The following is a 20,260-nucleotide window of genomic DNA, read 5'->3' as shown; positions in this document are numbered from 1 at the left end:
CGTTCTTTTCATACCCATAGTACTCGAGTGTACAAAGTAACTCATCTTGTAGGATACTCAAATATAGCGCAGTATTGAGACCACCATCGATTGTGGTCAAGTATCCAACGTCATTGGCTGTGAAACAGCCCCATATCATCAGGCTTCCTCCACCAAACTTGACAATTCCTTCAGTGTCTTGATCCGTTAGCCCCTTTTTCCCTAGCTTCTTCCAGACCCATTTACACCGATGAGAGCCTAGTCTATTGACTTTCATCTCATCGCTCTAAATAACCCCAGTGTCAAAAATAGCTGCAAAAACAACCCCTGCTATGTGTACATGTTATACACGCTGACACATGGGTATTAGGAGGAATTTTCCTGAGAAGAGAAGCATATACATTGACACGTGTGCACTTAGATCCTATAGAGCCGTGTGTGTGCATATAAAGCATTTTGTAAAACCGCGCATGCGTATTCGAGCCCTTGCTCACATATGATGGTCACCTGATCATAGCGTCACTCAGTCATCTGACCTGCTCATAAGTGATCATATAGATGTACGCACAGTCACCCGACGTGCCGATCAAATTACCCTACATCACTCTCATAGCGCACAAAGGACCAGGGCACATGCGTGTATCAACAGAAGAGCTTATTATAGACAGCAATTACAGTGGGTACGGAAAGTTTTCAGACTCCTTTAAATTTTTCACTCTGTTTCATTGCAGCCATTTGGTAAATTCTAAAAAGTTCATTTTTTTCTCATTAATGTGCACTCTGCACCCCTTCTTGACTGAAAAAAACAGAAATGTAGACATTTTTGCAAATTTATTAAAAAAGGAAAGCTGAAATATCATATGGTCATAAGTATTCAGACCCTTTGCTCAGACACTCATATTTAAGTCACATTCTGTCCATTTCCTTGTTATCCTCCTTGAGATGGTTCTACTCCTTCATTGGAGTCCAGCTGTGTTTAATTAAACTGATAGGACTTGATTTGGAAAGGCACACACCTGTTTATATAAGGCCTCACAGCTCACAGTGCATGTCAGACCAAATGAGAATCATGAGCTCAAAGGAACTGCCCAAGTTGCTCAGAGACAGAATTGTGGCAAGGCACAGATCTGGCCAAGGTTATAAAAGAATTTCTGCAGTACTCAAGGTTCCTAAGAGCACAGTGGTCTCCATAATCCTTAAATGGAAGCAGTTTGGGACCACCAGAAGTCTTCCTAGACCTGGCCGTCCAGCCTAACTGAGCAATTGTGGGAGAAGAGCCTTGGTGAGAGAGGTATAGAAGAACCCCAAGATCACTGTGGCTGAGCTCCAGCGATGCAGTAGGAAGATGGGAGGAAGTTCCACAAAGTCAACTATCACTGCAGCCCTCTACCAGTTGGGCCTTTATGGCAGAGTGGCCCGACAGAAGCCTCTCCTCAGTGCAAGACATATGAAAGCCCGCATAGAGTTTGCTCAAAAACACATGAAGAACTCCCAGACTATGAGAAATAAGATTCTCTGCTCTGATGAGACGAAGATAGAATTTTTGGTGATAATTCTAAGCGGTATGTGTGGAGAAAACCAGGCACTGCTCATCACCTGTCCAATACAATCCCAGCAGTGAAACATGGTGATGGCAGCATCATGCCATGGGGGTGTATTTCAGCTGCAGGGACAGGACGACTGGTTGCAATTGAAGGAAACATGAATGCAGCCAAGTACAGAGATACCCTGGATGAAAACCTCTTCCAGAATACTCTGGCCCTCAGACTTGGCCAAAACTTCACCTTCCAACAAGACAATGACCCTAAGCACACAGCTAAAATAACAAAGAGAGGCTTCAGAACAACTCTGTGACCATTCTTGAATGGCCCAGCCATAGCCCTGACCTAAACCCAATTGAGCCTCTGGAGAGACCTGAAAATGGCTGTCCACCAATGTTCACCATCTAACCTGACGGAACTGGAGAGGATCTGCAAGGAAAATTGGCAGAGGATCCCCAAATCCAGGTGTGAAAAACTTGTTGCATCATTCCCAAGAGGACTCATGGCTGTACTAGCTCAAAAGGGTGCTTCTACTCAATACTGAGCAAAGGGTCTGAATACTTATGACCATGTGATATTTCAGTTTTTCTTTCTTAATAAATTTGCAAACATTTCTACATTTGTTTTTTTCAGTCAAGATGGGGTGCAGAGTGTACTTTAATGAGAAAAAAAATGAACTTTTTAGAATTGACCAAATGGCTGCAATGAAACAAAGAGTGAAAAAATTTAAAGGGGTTTGAATACTTTTCGTACCCACTGTATATACTGCTGCACATGAGTATATGGAGAAAGGAAATTATAAAATAGATCACATAAAAATACAAAAAGGTATAAATAGAAGTATAAAACTAAAAAGCCTCTATCTACATTTGATATGTGAGATCATATTGGGATATGCGGTCACATGACCATCATCCCAATTATCAGTACGTGGAAACTCTATGTTTTAGACCAATCATGAAAACCAATAATTTTTCAAAATGCATAAACATTTAAATATACAGTACAGACCAAAAGTTTGGACACACCTCATTTAAAGATTTTTCTGTATTTTCATGACTATGAAAATTGTACATTCACACTGAAGACATCAAAACTATGAATTAACACATGTGAAATTATATACTTTACAAAAAACTGAAACAACTGAAAATATGTCTTATATTCTCGGTTCTTCAAAGTAGCCACCTTTTGCTTTGATGACTGCTTTGCACACTCTTGGCATTCTCTTGATGAGCTTCAAGAGGTAGTCACCGGAAATGGTCTTCCAACAATCTTGAAGGAGTTCCCAGAGATGCTTAGCACTTGTTGGCCCTTTTGCCTTCACTCTGCGGTCCAGCTCACCCCAAACCATCTCGATTGGGTTCAGGTCTGGTGACTGTGGAGGCCAGGTCATCTGGCGTAGCACCCCATCACTCTCCTTCTTGTTCAAATAGCCCTTACACAGCCTGGAGGTGTGTTTGGGGTCATTGTCCTGTTGAAAAATAAATGATGGTCCAACTAAACGCAAACCGGATGGAATAGCATGCCGCTGCAAGATGCTGTGGTAGCCATGCTGGTTCAGTATGCCTTTAATTTTGAATAAATCCCCAACAGTGTCACCAGCAAAGCCCCCCACACCATCACACCTCCTCCTCCATGATTCACGGTGGGAACTGGGCATGTAGAGTCCATCCGTTCACCTTTTCTGCGTCGCACAAAGACACGGTGGTTGGAACCAAAGATCTCAAATTTGGACTCATCAGACCAAAGCACAGAGTTCCACTGGTCTAATGTCCATTCCTTGTGTTCTTTAACCCAAACAAGTCTCTTCTGCTTGTTGCTTGTCCTTAGCAGTGGTTTCCTAGCAGCTATTTTGCCATGAAGGCCTGCTGCACAAAGTCTCCTCTTAACAGTTGTTGTAGAGATGTGTCTGCTGCTAGAACTCTGTGTGGCATTGACCTGGTCTCTAATCTGAGCTGCTGTTAACCTGCGATTTCTGAGGCTGGTAACACGGATAAACTTATCCTCAGAAGCAGAGGTGACTCTTGGTCTTCCTTTCCTGGGGCGGTCCTCATGTGAGCCAGTTTCTTTGTAGCGCTTGATGGTTTTTGCAACTGCACTTGGGGACACTTTCAAAGATTTCCCAATTTTTCGGACTGACTGACCTTCATTTCTTTAAGTAATGATGACCACTCCTTTTTCTTTACTTAGCAGCTCATCAAGAGAATGCCAAGAGTGTGCAAAGCAGTCATCAAAGCAAAAGGTGGCTACTTTGAAAAACCTAGAATATAATACATATTTTCAGTTGTTTCACACTGTTTTGTTAAGTATATAATTCCACATGTGTTAATTCATAGTTTTGATGCCTTCAGTGTGAATGTTCAATTTTCATAGTCATGAAAATACAGAAAAATCTTTAAATGAGAAGGTGTGTCCAAACTTTTGGTCTGTACTGTACATACATATCTGCTCTAAAAGGTGTATCCACCCTAAATATATATAAGTCCAAATAGATATACATGTCTAATAAAAAGACTCAAAAAGAAGTTTTATTCTGGTAGCATATGAGAGCAGTTGATCCGATGTGCCCGCATCCAGTCAAGCTCCGATATAGATGTCATAGATGTATACAGAAATCACAATGTGTCCAGTTATCTAGAATAAATAAAATATAAAATTAAAACCCAAGAACTAAAACACATAGCATTACATGCTGCAAGAAAGGCTCAGAGAGAGACACCCAACGGGGGCATCCAGTATTTTCTAAATGAAAGGTACAAATGATGTATGCTCATTAAGACCAAGGGGAGTCTCTGTCTCTAATTTAAATATCCATTCCACTTCTTTCTGAGCTAACTGCTGTTTCCAATTGCCTTCTCTTGGACCCGGTATTATTCGGTCAATGCCACGTATTTGTAGTAATGTCTCATCAGACCCATGTACCAGCCAGAAGTGGCGGGGTATTCTTTTAAGTTTAGTACTTATGATGGCCATACTTATAATCCTCTGAGCAAATCCTGCGAGCTCGCAGAAACTGTCCAGTTGATATGTTTTTTATTACGTGTGCGGGGTGCGATGATGAATGAAGGAGAGTATTGGCAGCTGTCTCTTTTCTATGCATATCCATTTGAAGATAACCTGATTCGTACACCTGTATTAACCATTTGAAGATAACCTGATTCCTACACCTGTATGGACTGATCAAGAAAGTTGATTGACTTAGGACTGGCTGTATAGGCAAGTCTGATATTATACTGTAGGGATTGTACTCACTTGGGTGCGTTGGAAGGCAAACAGGATGCATGTTCCTTTAAATGTCCATAACTGTTTATTTGCTTCATAAACCAGTCAAAGCAAAATGCAAACAAACAGCTTTTAGTGCAGGCAAAAAACAGTCCTTTGAGCAGAGTCTCTGGTTAGCCAGCGCTGTGGTCACACAAGCTGGCAGGCATCCAGTACACGGCTCTGTCTGGAGACAACCACACACAGGAGGCCTCCTCCCTCCAGACACACAGACCATGTGCCGAACAACAGCCTCCATTTTATAGGCTGTTAACCACAGCCAGAGGTGAGGCATGGTCGGATACCAATCTAAACTTACATCCTACAAGATAGTACCGTTATGTGCTCACTGCCCACTTTATGGCCAAGTACTCCTCTATGACCGAATAATTCGTCTCACATGATGACAGCTTCCTACTCAGGTAGAAAACAAGATGCTCCACCCCATGTATCTCCTGGGAAAGGACTGCTCCTAAACCGACATCTGAGTCATCCGTTTGGAGTATAAACTCTTTCTTAAAGTCAGGGGCAACCAGAACCAGTTGCTTACACAGTGCCCCTTTCATTTTTTGAAATGCCGTCTCTGCCTCTTCAGACCATTGCCGATTTCATCCCCTTAAGGAGGTCAGTCAGGGGTTCGACCATCATGGTGAAGTTTAGGATGAACCTCCTGTAGTATCCCACGATCACCAGGAAGGCTCTAACTTGTTTTTTTGACATCGGTCTCTGCCAGGTTTGGATTGCCTCCACTTTACTGATTTGGGGTTTGATCTCGCCTCTACCCACTACATATCCCAGGTATTTGGCTTCTTCTTTCCCCATGGCACATTTCTTTGGGTTTATTGAAAACACCGCCTTCCTTAAAGCATCAAACACCGCCTGGACCTTTTCCAGATGACTCTCCCAGTCCGGGCTGAAGATAACAATATCATCCAGATTTGCTGCGGCGTATTCCTTATGGGGGTTCAAGGATTCGATCCATAGCTCTTTGGAAGGTTGCAGGGGCCCCCTGCAGTCCAAACGGCATCCGGACATACTGGAAGCATCCGTCCGGTGTAGAAAACGCAGTCTTCTCCTTGGCTTTCCGTGCCAAGGGGATCTGCCAATATCCCTTCTTCAAATCCAAGGTGATTATGTACCTTGCTGGCCCAAGTTTCTCGATCAGCTCATCGACGCGTGGCATGGGATATGCGTCGAACTTGGAGACCTCATTCAACTTCCGATAGTCGTTGCAGAACCTCCATTCGCCATCAGGCTGTGTGACCAGGACAATCGGGCTCGACCAACCGCCCTTGGATTCCTCAATAACCCCGAGTTTCAACATACACTCCACCTCCTTGGAGATCACTTCTCGTCGGGCCCCCGGAATTCGATAGGGCTTCAAGTTTACCCGCAAATGTGGCTCCGTCAGAACTTTGTGTTCTACGACCTTTGTACACCCCGGCAACTCTGAGAACAGGTCCCGGTTCTTCTGGAGCAACTCCCGGCACTGCGTTTTTTGGGCCTTCGACAGAGTCTCCGCTATGGCTACACCTCCAACCTCATCTTCTGGCTTGCCCAGCAAGCACAGAGTTTCAGCCGGCTCTCTGTCTTGCCATGGCTTGATGAGGTTGACATGGTAGATCTGATATGGCTTCCATCTTCCTGTTCATGAATCTTATAGTTAACATCACCAAGCTTCTCCACCACCTCATACGGCCCTTGCCATTTGGGCAAGTATTTGCTGTCCACGGTAGGTATTAGCACCAGGACTCGATCTCCCAGATTGAACGTCCTCACTCTGGATGATCGGTTGTAGACCTTGGCCTGAGCCTCTTGTGCCTGGAGGAGATGTCCTTTTACTATGGGCATCACCTTCGCAATCCTCTGCTGCATCAGTGCCACGTGCTCGATGACGCTTCTTTGGGGCGTGACTTCGGCTTCCCAGGTTTCCTTGGCTATATCAAGGAGACCACGCGGATGTCGGCCATACAGAAGTTCGAATGGCGAGAACCCCGTAGGGGCCTGTGGAACCATCATGAATGGAGAACAACAGATACAGTCATATGAAAAAGTTTGGGCACCCCTATTAATTTTAAGCTTAATATTTTATAAAAATTGGTGTTTTTGCAACAGCTATTTCAGTTTGATATATGTAATAACTGTTGGACACAGTAATGTTTCTGCCTTGAAATGAGGTTTATTGTACTAACAGAAAATGTGCAATCTGCTTTCAAACAAAACTTGACAGGTGCATAAGTATGGGCACCTCACCAGAAAAGTGACATTAATATTTAGTAGATCCTCCTTTTGCAAAAATAACAGCCTCTAGTTTCTTCCTGTAGCTTTTAATGAGTTCCTGGATCCTGGATGAAGGTATTTTTGACCATTCCTCTTTACAAAACAATTCCAGTTAAGTTTGATGGTCGCCGAGCATGGACAGCCCTCTTCAAATGATCCCACAGATGTTCAATGATATTCAGGTCTGGGGACTGGGATGGCCATTCCAGAACATTGTAATTGTTCCTCTGCATGAATGCCTGAGTAGATTTGGAGCGGTGTTTTGGATCATTGTCTTGCTGAAAGATCCATCCCCTGCGTAACTTCAACTTTATCACTGATTCTTGAACATTATTGTCAAGAATCTGCTGATACTGAGTGGAATCCATGCGTCCCTCAACTTTAACAAGATTCCCAGTGCCGGCATTGGCCACACAGCCCCAAAGCATGATGGAACCTCCACCAAATTTTACTGTGGGTAGCAAGTGTTTTTCTTGGAATGCTGTGTTTTTTTGCCGCCATGCATAACACCTTTTTGTATGACCAAACAACTCAATCTTGGTTTCATCAGTCCACAGGACCTTCTTCCAAAAAGAAATTGGCTTCTCCAAATGTGCTTTTGCATACCTCAGCCGACTCTGTTTGTGGCGTGCTTGCAGAAACGGCTTCTTTCGCATCACTCTCCCATACAGCTTCTCCTTGTGCAAAGTGCGTTGTATAGTTGAACGATGCACAGTGACACCATCTGCAGCAAGATGATGCTGCAGGTCTCTGGAGGTGGTCTGAGGATTGTCCTTGACTGATCTCACCATTCTTCTTCTCTGCCTTTCTGATGTTTTTCTTGGCCTGCCACTTCTGGCCTTAACAAGAACTGTCCCTGTGTTCTTCCATTTCCTTACTATGTTCCTCACAGTGGAAACTGACAGGTTAAATCTCTGAGACAGCTTTTTGTATCCTTCCCCTGAACAACTATGTTGAATAATCTTTGTTTTCAGATCATTTGACAGTTGTTTGGAGGAGCCCATGATGCCACTCTTCAGAGGAGATTCAAACAGGAGAACAACTTGCAAATGGTCACTTTAAGTAGCTTTTCTCATGATTGCATACACCTGGCTATGAAGTTCAAAGCTCAATGAGGTTATAAAACCAAAAAAAGTGCTTTAGTAAGTCAGTAAAAAGTAGGTAGTAGTATTTAAAACAAGAAACTGATAAGGGTGCCCATACTTATGCACCTGTCAAATTTTGTTTGAATGCAGATTGCACATTTTCTGTTAGTACAATAAACCTCATTTCAAGGCAGAAACATTACTGTGTCCAACAGTTATTACATATATCAAACTGAAATAGCTGTTGCAAAAACACCAATTTTTTATAAAACATTAAGCTTAAGATTAATAGGGGTGCCCAAACTTTTTCATATGACTGTAAGGTAAGAGACAGTCCCTGTCTCTACCATCCTTTTCTTTGGCCTTCCTCAGCATACTCTTCAGCATTTTATTAAACCTTTCCAAAAGGCCATCTGTCTGAGGATGGTTCACTGAAGTCCTCAGCTGGGAGATTTGCAGGACCTTGCATAACTCCCTCATCACCTTACTTATAAAAGGTGTTCCTTGGTCGGTCAGGTTCTCCTTTGGTAAACCTGCCAGGAAAAAACGTGGACCAATTCGCAGGCTATACTATTTGCGGAGGAGTTTCTCAGGGGAATTGCTTCAGGAAAGCATGTGGCATGGTCCAGGATGACCAATATGTATTGATGCCCACAAGCAGATTTAACCAGGGGACCAACCAAGTCCCTAGCAATGCTCTCGAACGGCACTTCAATAATGGGCAAGGGCACGAGAGGACTTAGAAAGGTGGGGGTGGTTAACTGACATGTAGGGCAGGACCTGCAATGCTTTAATATTTCCCGGTGACACCCGGGCCAATAGAACCTCTGCACGATCCATTCCTGTGTTTTTTCCACACCCAGATGTCCCCCCAAGATATGTGAATGGGCCATGTCCAACACCTTCCATCTATAGGGGCTCAGCACTATTAACTGCTCCACCAGCTCCTCCCTCACTTTCTTGACCCGATACAACAACTCCCCACTCATCATATAATAGGGAAACCTTGTGTCAGCCCACGGCTCCTGTGCCAGCCCACGTCTCCTGTGCAACCCCATTTATGACGGTGACATTATTAAAAGCTTCCATCAGAGTTAAGTTCCTATGTTTGGCAGACCCCAAATTCTCGCTGGTCACCCCTAACTCCGGAATGTCAGACTCAGGGGACACTCATCCCCCACAAGGACACAAAAGGGTAATCTGTCTGACTCTGGGTGTGGCGATACCTCATTAGGGTTAACTGGTTCCATATCCAAGCCAGCAAACCTAGAACCCTTCCCCCACAGATCCCAAAATAAACAAAAGTCCCGACCTATAATAATATATTATATTACCTATATGTAGAATGTAGAATTATACTTCTCATCCAGCCTGTTTTAATTGTGTATTCCCCATTATCTTTTTGTGTGATATATCTGTATCTTCATTTTTTTGTTCAATAAATATGTAATTTAACTGATATTTGAGCAATGTTCCATTTTTTTAGGATGTAAAACTTATATTTCTCGAAGAGATCAGCAATACAATTAAAAAACTGAAACGGAATAAAGCCCCTGGGCCGAACGGTTACACAAATGAATTTTTTAAATCCTTGGTGATGGAGATTTCCCCGATACTGGAATTAGTCGTCAACAAAATATCCCATGGCGAACCCATTTTCCCCTCCGCAAACATGGCCTACATTAAGCTGTTATTAAAACCAGATATTAAAATAATATCCAAAATAATGGCTGACAGATTAGCCTCCGTTTTACCGCACCTCATATCTCCTGCTCAAGCAGGTTTCATTAAAGGCCACTCGGCTACTCTGAATATCAGAAAAGTGCTATTTATACTTGATAAAATCCACTCCTTACCCAAATTAAAAATTCCCCAGTGATTATATCACTAGATGTGGAAAAAGCCTTTGACAACATCAACTGGGATTGGCTATACAAGGTCTTAATGATATTTTTGTTAACATGCCCTTTCTTCAACTACATACGTATTCTATACTCTGTTCAAGAGCTGAGGTATACACCCCAGGTTATTTATCCCTTTTCCTTCCTTGAGAAAGGAACTAGACAGGGGTGTCCACTGTTCCCCCTTCTCTTCAGCATAGCTTTGGAACCCTTAGTCCGCATATTGTCAGATCCAAACACCTTCCCAGGTATCCAGTTTACAAGGAAATCAGTCCAGGCGGATTTTTTTTTTTGCAGAAGACGTTATTTTATTTATGCCGGACCCCATACACTAGCTTCCTATTGTACTTGACTTGGTCAAGAATTTAGGCATCTACTCCGGCTTTAAAATAAATGTTAAAAATGTGAAATACTTCCTTTAACCGAGAAAGGAATTAAACTTTTCCCCAAAGGTTCTTTGAGAAGTATAACCTTAGCAACCTCATATATTACTTATCTAGGAATCAAAATAGGCCGTTCACCTTCTTCATTATACACCCTAAATTAATCCCCCCTTATTAAAAAAATCATCAATCAACTAAAGGCATGGCAGGATTTGCCCCCATCATTTATAGGCAGGGCAAAGGTGAAAATGGTTAGCATGGCCAAGCTTATGTTACAAACCTTACCACTGCCCTTGAAACATTCCGACGTGACCTTACTCAACAGGGCATTCAGCCATTTTATCTGGAAGGGAAAACGTCTGAGGATTGGTCGGAATAAACTTATATCTTATACTTGACCGCTAGTTAATAATATATTTATTGTTGGTTTTAATCTCGTCTTACTTGTATTATCAGTTAAATCGATAAATGATACCAAAGTTTGCCCAGTCTGCGTACGGGCATATGAGCATTTGATTATTATCTTACATATACTGAATTGTTTATTCTAATAAAAATTATGTTTTAAAAAAATAAAATAAATGATGGTAGTCTCACGTTCGAAGCAGTAGTGAATAGTGAGATATCGAGCCTGAAAATAATTTTTCATTATCTGTACATTGGACAAAAAAAAATAGTTTTTTAATGTGTACATAGGCTATAAAACGTGTTGAAAAATTGATTTTTCAATGAATTCATGTATCACCATAATCTTGCTCTCTCTTTTGTCACTCTTTAAAATCTCAAAAAGTATTCTAGACATTGATTTGATGTTGCTTTCAGAAGATTATTAAAGGCAATCGGTCCGCTGTTTTTTGCTATGTAATCTGAGAGCATCCTAATGTCCGGGCTGAGACCTTGATTCTAGCGATATGTTACTTTCTAGTCTGCATGCTGTCATTTTGATACAATGCAGTGCTCACAATGCTGAGCCTTGTATTACCCAGCCCACACCACTGATTGGCAGCTTTCTGTGTACACTGTGCATTGACACAAACCTGTTAATCAGTGTTGAGGGTAGGGTTATACATAGCAGTTGACTTGGAGACATAAGACACCTAGCCTTCTAGTGATAATCTCCTGCTGATAAAACTCTGATTTTATTGAAACAGCCACACACAGCATATTAAGTAACACATCAGTTGAATCAGGGTCTCAGCCCATCATGCTGTTCTCAGATTATATAACAAAAACCTTCTGAAAGATTCCCATTAACCCCTTTACCCCCGAGGGTGGTTTGCACGTTAATGACCAGGCCAATTTTTACAATTCTGACCACTGTCACTTTATGAGGTAATTACTCTGGAACGCTTCAACGGATCCCCCTGATTCTGAGATTGTTTTTTCGTGACATATTGTACTTCATGATTGTGGTAAAATTTCTTCGATATCACTTGCATTTATTTGTGAAAAAAACGGAAATTTAGCGAAAATGTTGCAATTTTCAAAATTTGAATTTTTATGCCCCTAAATCAGAGAGATATGTCACACAAAATAGTTAATAAATAACATTTCCCACATGTGTACTTTACATCAGCACAATTTTGGAACCAAACTTTTTTTTGTTAGGGAGCTATAAGGGTTAAAAGTTGACCAGCGATTTCTCATTTTTCCAACAAAATTAACAAAACCATTTTTTTAGGGACCACATCACATTTGAAGTCACTTTGAGAGGTCTTTATTACAGAAAATACCCCAAAGTGACACCATTCTAAAAACTGCACCCCTCAAGGTGCTCAAAACCACATTCAAGAACTTTATTAACCCTTCAGGTGCTTCACAGGAATTTTTGGAATGTGGAAGAAAAAAATGAACATTTAACTTTTTTCACAAAAATGTTACTTTAGACCCAATTTTTTTTTACTTTCACAGGGGTAACAAGAAAAAATGGACCCCAAAATTTGTTGTGCAATTTACCCTGGGCCCGCATATACCCCATATGTGGGGAAAAACCACTGTTTGGGCGCACGGCAGGGCTTGGAAGAAAAGGAGCGCCATTTGACTTTTTGATTGTAAAATTTGCATGAATAATTAGCGGACGCCATGTTGCGTTTGGAGAGCCCCTGATGTGCCTAAACAGTGGAAGCCCCCCACAAGTGACCCCATTTTGGAAACTAGACCCCCCAAGGCACCTATCTAGATGCATAGTGAGCACTTGGAACCCCTAGGTGCTTCACAAATTGATTTGTAAAAATGAAAAAGTATTTTTTTTTCCACTTTTTCATTTTTACGAATCAATTTGTGAAGCACCTGGGGGTTCCAAGTGCTCAGTATGCATCTAGATAGGTGCCTTGGGTGGTCTAGTTTCCAAAATGGGGTCACTTGTGGGGGAGCTCCAATGTTTAGGCACACAGGGGCTCTCCAAATGCAACATGGTGTCCGCTAACAAATTGAATGGAAAATCGGCTCAAATTGTTAGCGGACACCATGTTGCGTTTGGAGAGCCCCTGATGTGCCTAAACATTGGAGCTCCCCCACAAGTGACCCCATTTTGGAAACTAGACCCCCCAAGGCACCTACCTAGATGCATAGTGAGCACTTGGAACCCCCAGGTGCATCACAAATTGATTCGTAAAAATGAAAAAGTGGAAAAAAAAACACTTTTTATTTTTACGGATTAATTTGTGAAGCACCTGGGGGTTCCAAGTGCTCACTATGCATCTAGATAGGTGCCTTGGGGGGTCTAGTTTCCAAAATGGGGTCACTTGTGGGGGAGCTCCAATGTTTAGGCACACAGGGGCTCTCCAAATGCAACATGGTGTCTGCTAACAAATTGGAACAATGTCGCGTTTGGAGAGCCCCTGTGTGCCTAAACATTGGAGCTCCCCCACAAGTGACCCCATTTTGGAAACTAGACCACCCAAGGCACCTATCTAGATGCATAGTGAGCACTTGGAGCCCCCAGGTGCTTCACAAATTGATTTGTAAAAATGAAAAAGTGTTTTTTTTTCCACTTTTTCATTTTTACGAATCAATTTGTGAAGCACCTGGGGGTTCCAAATGCTCACTATGCATCTAGATAGGTGCCTTGGGTGGTCTAGTTTCCAAAATGGGGTCACTTGTGGGGGAGCTTCAATGTTTAGGCACACAGGGGCTCTCCAAACGCGACATGGTTCCAATTTGTTAGCGGACACCATGTTGCGTTTGGAGAGCTCCTGTGTGCCTAAACATTGGAGCTCCCCCACAAGTGACCCCATTTTGGAAACTAGACCACCAAAGGCACCTATCTAGATGCATAGTGAGCACTTGGAACCCCCAGGTGCTTCACAAATTGATTCGTAAAAATGAAAAAGTGGAAAAAAAATACTTTTTCATTTTTACGAATCAATTTGTGAAGCACCTGGGGGTTCCAAGTGCTCACTATGCATCTTGATAGGTGCATTGGGGGGTCTAGTTTCCAAAATGGGGTCCCTTGTGGGGGAGCTCCAATGTTTAGGCACACAGGAGCTCTCCAAACGCAACATGGCATCCGCTAACAATTTGAGCCTATTTTCCATTCAATTTGTTAGCGGACACCATGTCGCGTTTGGAGAGCCCCTGATGTGCCTAAACAGTGGAGCTCCCCCACAAGTGACCCCATTTTGGAAACTATACCCCGCAAGGATTTTATTAATGGGTATAGTGAACATTTTGAACCCAGAGGTACGACACAGAATTTGATAACATTAGGTCATCATATTGAATAAGTTGTCATTAGTCTTGAGCGCAAGTGCTCGCTACTTGAGTTTGCATCGGGTACTCAGGTATGCACCATGTACTGCGTGTGCTCGAGTGACATGCTCGAGTCCCTGCCCCGCATGTTTCACGGTTATTAGACACCCAAAAAAAAACATGTGGGGATCGCTCGTGCATGGCAGGCAATCCCCGCAAAGTTTTTTTGGCCGCGAAGCATATGGGGCGGAGACTCGAGCATGTCACTCAAATACCCACGATACTCAATGCATACCAGAGCACCCGATGCAAACTCAAGTAGCGAGCACTTGCGCTCAACACTAGTCGCCATATCGTCATCTTTTTTTCTTACTTTTGAAAAAAATCCCAACCCCAACCCCAGCCCTAACCCTAGCACAACACTAACCCTAGCCCAACCCTAACCCTAGCCCTAGCCCAACCCTAACCCCTACCCTAACCCTAGCACAACCCTAACCCGAGAGTTTATTTTTTACGCCGTTCCTCGTGTGGTATAAGTGATTAGACGACTTTATTCTTCGGGTCGGTGCGATTACAGTGATACCAGAATCATATCGGGTTTTTATGATTGACAGCTGTCACACACTAAAAGACGCATTTTTTGTAAAATCTAGTTTTTGTATCGCCATATTTTGAGAGCTATAATTTTTCCATAATTTGGCAGAAAGAGTCATGTGACAGCTTGTTTTTTGCGGGATGAGTTGACGTTTTTATTGGCGCCATTTTCAGGCACGTGACATTTTTTGATCGCTTTCTATTCCGATTTTTGGGAGGCAGAATAAACAAAAACCAACAATTCAGGAATTGTTTTTTTTTTTTTTTTTTTTATTCTGTTCCGCGTGTGGTAAAATTGATAAGGTAGCTTTATTCTTTGGGTCAGTGCGTTTACAGCGGTACCACATTTATATTGTTTTTCTATGTTTTGGCGCTTTTACACAATAAAAGCTATTTTATAGAAAAAAATATTTTTTTGCATTGCTTTATTCTGAGAGCTATAACTTTTTGATTTTTCAGATGATGGAGCTGTATGGTGGCTTGTTTTTTGCAGGACAAGATGACGTTTTCAATGGTACCATTTTTATTTATATTCGTCTTTTTGATCGCGTGTTATTCCATTTTTTGTTTGGCGGTATGATGATAAAGCATTGTTTTTTGCTTTGTTTTTTATTTTATTTTTTTACCGTGTTCACTGAAGGGGTTAACTAGTAGGGCAGTTTTATAGGTCAGGTCGTTCCGGACGCGGCGATACCAAATATGTGTTCTTTTATTGTTTGTTTGCTGTTTTTTCATAATAATATTTATTGATGGGTACATTATATTTTTATTTTTGGTGGATTATTTTTTTTATTTTTTTTTTTAATATTTTTACAATTTTTTTTTTTTTTTCACTTTCTGAGAGTTTACACTTTTTTACTTTGTCCCACTCTGGGACTTTAACTTTTTTTATTCTGATCGCCCGCACAGCATAGGGATGGAGCACCATCCCTGTGCCATGCAGGCTGTCAGCGCTGCACAGTGAGAACATTGTGTGGTCGTGCATTGCGCATGACCAAACAATGTTCCTGCTGCCTGGTCACCTGGATGTTGTCATGACGACATCGGGTCGTCATGGCAACACCCGGGAAGCCGCGGCAGACAGCGCTGGAGGCCGGAAGAGGAGGTGAGTATTGCGATCACCTCCCCTTGCCTCCGCAATGCTACGATCGACTTCGATCGCAGCATTGTGGGGGTTAATGTGCCGGGAGCGGTGCGGGACCGCTCCCTACACATAGTACCGGGTGTCAGCTGTGACAATCAGCTGACACCCGGCGGCGATTGCGCCCGCACAGCCTGTGTGCGCGTGCGATCGCGATGACGTACTAATACGGGTCAGGCTCTTAAAGCCCAGGGCACTGACGCGTATTAATACGTCATGGTCTGTAAAGGGGTTAAAGGAAACCTATCATCAGAATTTAGCGCCATAAACTAATAGCATGCACACAGGACGCTGGCTCCCACTTCGCACGTGCCGCCCACACAATGATGGCAGTGGCCAAGTTGAAAAAATAATTAGTATTTAGCAGATCAATATCCTCCTTTCTCTCTGAACTGAACTAATAAAGACTTTTATTAACCAGGTGGGTAAACTGTTTGTAGATCCATCTCTTACCATATATGTGCATGCCCTATAATGCAAACAACTTCCGAGTATGCCAGTGACTGCACCTGAAAGACTATCAATTTGCCAAAACTGGGGGTCTACCTCTAAGTATAGTTGACTGCAGTAGTCCTGCTTATTGTGTCACTAGCTATAGGTGTTATATATATTTATTAGACTGTGACAATGTTGCCTAATATAGTAGTTTGTAAAAGCTGTCTGAATTTATTATGTAATTGTGTCTGTATTCTTTCAAGTCTAAAACACATTCCTTTTGCAATGAAATGTGATTGTGTTTTATTGTCTTTTATTCTAGGACTCAACAAGCCGTAAAGATGCCAGAACAAAGTAATGATTATCGAGTAGTTGTCTTTGGAGCAGGAGGTGTTGGGAAGAGCTCATTGGTTCTACGTTTTGTAAAAGGAACATTTCGAGACACTTATATCCCCACCATCGAGGACACATATCGACAGGTCATCAGCTGTGACAAAAGTGTTTGCACCCTGCAAATCACAGATACAACTGGAAGTCACCAGTTTCCAGCAATGCAGCGACTCTCTATTTCTAAGGGTCATGCTTTCATTCTGGTTTTTTCAGTCACCAGCAAACAGTCTATTGAGGAGCTGAAACCTATCTATCAACAGATCCTGCAGATTAAAGGAAGTATAGAGAGTATTCCAGTCATGCTGGTGGGAAACAAGTGTGATGAGACGCAACGTGAAGTGGATACAAAAGAAGTGGAGGCTTTGGCCAAAGAGTGGAAATGTGCCTTCATGGAGACCTCAGCCAAGATGAATTACAATGTCAAAGAACTTTTCCAAGAGCTTCTAAACTTGGAGAAAAGGAGAAACATGAGTTTAAATATTGATGGCAAAAGGTCCAGCAAGCAGAAGAGGGCAGAAAAAATTAAGGGGAAGTGCAGTGTAATGTAGGCAATGGAAATGCTGGTGCTTCTGTTTCATTCATGTATATACACAGTCATACCAGTTTTCACTTCTGTTGTTGCTTTGAAGAGAGGGATTGATATCCCTTGCTGCATTTTAACACTGTGACTGCTCAGGCATACGGAAACTGTTAACTGTTACTGCACATTCATTTTGCAGCAACGACAGGTTTTGCTTCACTATCAAATGTCATTCATTTTATTTTTGAAAAAATGTAAAATCTGACAGAACAATACCCCTTTTCTATTTTATTTTTTTTAAAGAAAGAACAATGGAGCTATGAAGTATCTACTCTGCTTCAACATCTGATTATATATACCGATTCACTCAATTCTAAAAGGGTGATGCTCAAATAAAGTATCAGCAGTGTGTCCTGGTCCAAAAGCACAATAGAAAGATGTATTGAGGAGCACAAACCAAGACATCGGAGAATACTAAGTTACCTTTGACCTTACCTATGTAGTACTGAGATAACAGAGAAGGCCTAAAATCCAGCTTAAGAGACTTGGCATAGAAAAGCAATCTGCATGCTTCTATTGAATGTATTCGGAAGATTATACAGTTCATTTGAAAATAAAGAACCGAAAACCATGGCTTTACAGATTAAGAAATGATATATTTGTGGGTTAAGCTGCTTATTAGTATTTATAGGAGTTTGGAGTTCTAGACTTGACCACAAATCGATTCACACACCTCTACATATGCATATGTACGTATGTTGGAAAATACTTATCTAGAAAGAAAGATGGACGAGATGACAATTTGGCACTTTTTACTTTGTACTGGTTCTTAATAAATCAACTCATTCGAAAAAGAAAAGAAACCATAACATTTGGTTTACTAATCTCTGTAAGAAAGGAAAATGCCATTGAGACACCACTGTTATGTATTTTGTGTGCAACTTCATTGTAAAGTATTTTTATACATGATATTATTTAACATCTTGTTGACTGTATGCACAGTAAGAGGAAAAGAAATGTACAAAATTAGTTGGTCACCTCTCTATTGTCAGACCTACCATCTATTATATGTGTGGCATTAACCTTAAATATGGGACAGTACCATAGAGATACTAAGAATATTCAATACTGCAGGATATTGTGATTACTTCATAAGAAAAAATGGTCCATATTATTGATAACCCTGTATAAATCATATCCCTTAATATATATATATATATACACTAAAAATATCAAAATATTTAAAAATGAACAGAGGATATCCATAGATAAAGTTATTACTTTGAAGGAATGTATGCTATGGAAAGGGGTTGTCAAGTAGTATATTAGCAATCATCATACATATATACAACACATCTCTTGTAACCTTTCCATGATGTAGAAGTATAGCAATGTATGTATAATGTTCATTGTCTGTGTGTAATATTAACCTAGTACAGAGCAAAAAGTGTTAAAGGCACAAGAGTAGGTGAATCTTATATGATTTGCCCCACAAACATACATTTTAGGCCCACATAGAGGTGTTCTCAAGCACAATGTACAGTGATTATCCAATAAACAGAATAGCACAGAACCTAATATGAAAAAGGAAAATCCAGCAACCACAAGAAAAAATATTTAAAATATCATATTTATTTTTGATAATTAAAAAAATACAAAAGAATTTATATATATATATCTTGTACAGCTCAAATCGCATCGACATTAGCGCTAATATGTATTGTTAATTCTTTCATATTTTTTTAATTATCTAGAATAATTTTTCTTGCAGTTGTTGGATTTTCCTTTTTCCTCCTCCATGGCATTATTGCTCAGGAAACCAGCCTGAGGTCTTTGTGCACCGCACCCCCTCATTCCAGTCATTTCTCCATCCGGTGAGCTGATGGTAGTTTCATCTTTTTCCCAGAACCTAGTATGCCAAGAGGGAGCTTTGGAGGTTAAAGTTACGTGATTAGAAAATAATCAATACCCCATATTACACAATCGTGTTTGACTGTAACCTAAAGAAGGTGTTTAAAATGGTTAGGAGCAACACTATAAAGCCAGTAGTGAGTCCATTAGTAAAAGTCAACTGCACTGATCATTTGCCAGTATTAGAATTGAAGTATCTAAAAAATAAAAGAGCACAAATCTTAATTTTAAAAGCACAATAAATCATCAGATATGAAGTAGGTTAAACTTTTTCTGCAGATCTGATTGTGTTTCAAATGGATAGACCATTACAGAAGGGTACAGGGCCATTTAACTCTGCAGGTAAGAAAACAGCAAGTTTGTTCCTGAATATTAGCCTACAAGAGCATAAAAAGGGCTACTAAACACTAATATTCTAAAATATATTCTATTCTATACCAGGGACTGGTTATACATATCTAGAGAGACAAATTCTTAGAATTATACAGCTATAAAAACAGTATATAGACTCAAACAAAGAATAAGTGTAAAACAAAGAACTAGGGATAAATGTATAAGCAACTAGAAATATGTACAACATTGTATCTGTACACATATAAACCCACGCCTTCAGATGTATGTCTATGGAGACTGGAAACATGTCTACAGAGATATGTACCAAGTATCTTGATGAGATTGGAAACACTTAATCATAGTGATGGAAACTAAGGATACACATGTACATAAAGAAGGAACCAACGACATGTACCCTTGGGCACAAGTTGTTCACTAATAATGTAACTAGATATTTTTACATATAGCAATTATCTATTTCTCCCATCAGACACCAGAATCAGGGATAAGTGTTACAGGGAGGAGAGTCAAGAGCACACATCTAAGGAGATGAACGAAACACTTGTGTCTCCAGACAAAGGACACAAGACGGCATGTTCTGTGAGATCAAGTGCCATATTTATAGGCACAGGGATGAAAGACCTTAGACACTGGGACCGTTAAACTTGAATACATCGACTGAAAAGAATGATGGGTTTCTACATGGAAGCAAAATAAGCATGTAGGATTTGTAAAAGAAATAAAACAGAAATAAATTATATTTCAAAGGAGCTTGTGTGAGATTATGATCAGAATTTACTCGACCGCCTCTAT

At 41.1% G+C, this 20,260-nt stretch overlaps 1 protein-coding gene across 1 annotated transcript in view; it reads left to right on the top strand.

Moving 5' to 3' along the window:
• DIRAS1 (DIRAS family GTPase 1) overlaps positions 1 to 18,422 on the top strand; it is a 108,624-nt gene extending 90,202 nt beyond the window's left edge. The window contains exon 2 of the mRNA XM_073685597.1: positions 16,616 to 18,422. Coding sequence (XP_073541698.1) covers positions 16,635 to 17,231 — 597 coding nt within the window. The 5' untranslated portion in view covers positions 16,616 to 16,634 and the 3' untranslated portion in view covers positions 17,232 to 18,422. The remainder of the gene's footprint in view (positions 1 to 16,615) is intronic.
• The last annotated feature ends 1,838 nt before the right edge of the window (positions 18,423 to 20,260 follow it).

This window comes from Phyllobates terribilis, unplaced genomic scaffold, assembly GCF_046119375.1.
Source record: "Phyllobates terribilis strain yellow unplaced genomic scaffold, ASM4611937v1 Scaffold_1__5_contigs__length_1240528914, whole genome shotgun sequence".
NCBI classification, from domain to species: Eukaryota; Metazoa; Chordata; class Amphibia; order Anura; family Dendrobatidae; genus Phyllobates; species Phyllobates terribilis.
Note: the sequence above shows the minus strand (reverse complement) of the source record. Positions and strands in the feature narration are given on the sequence as shown.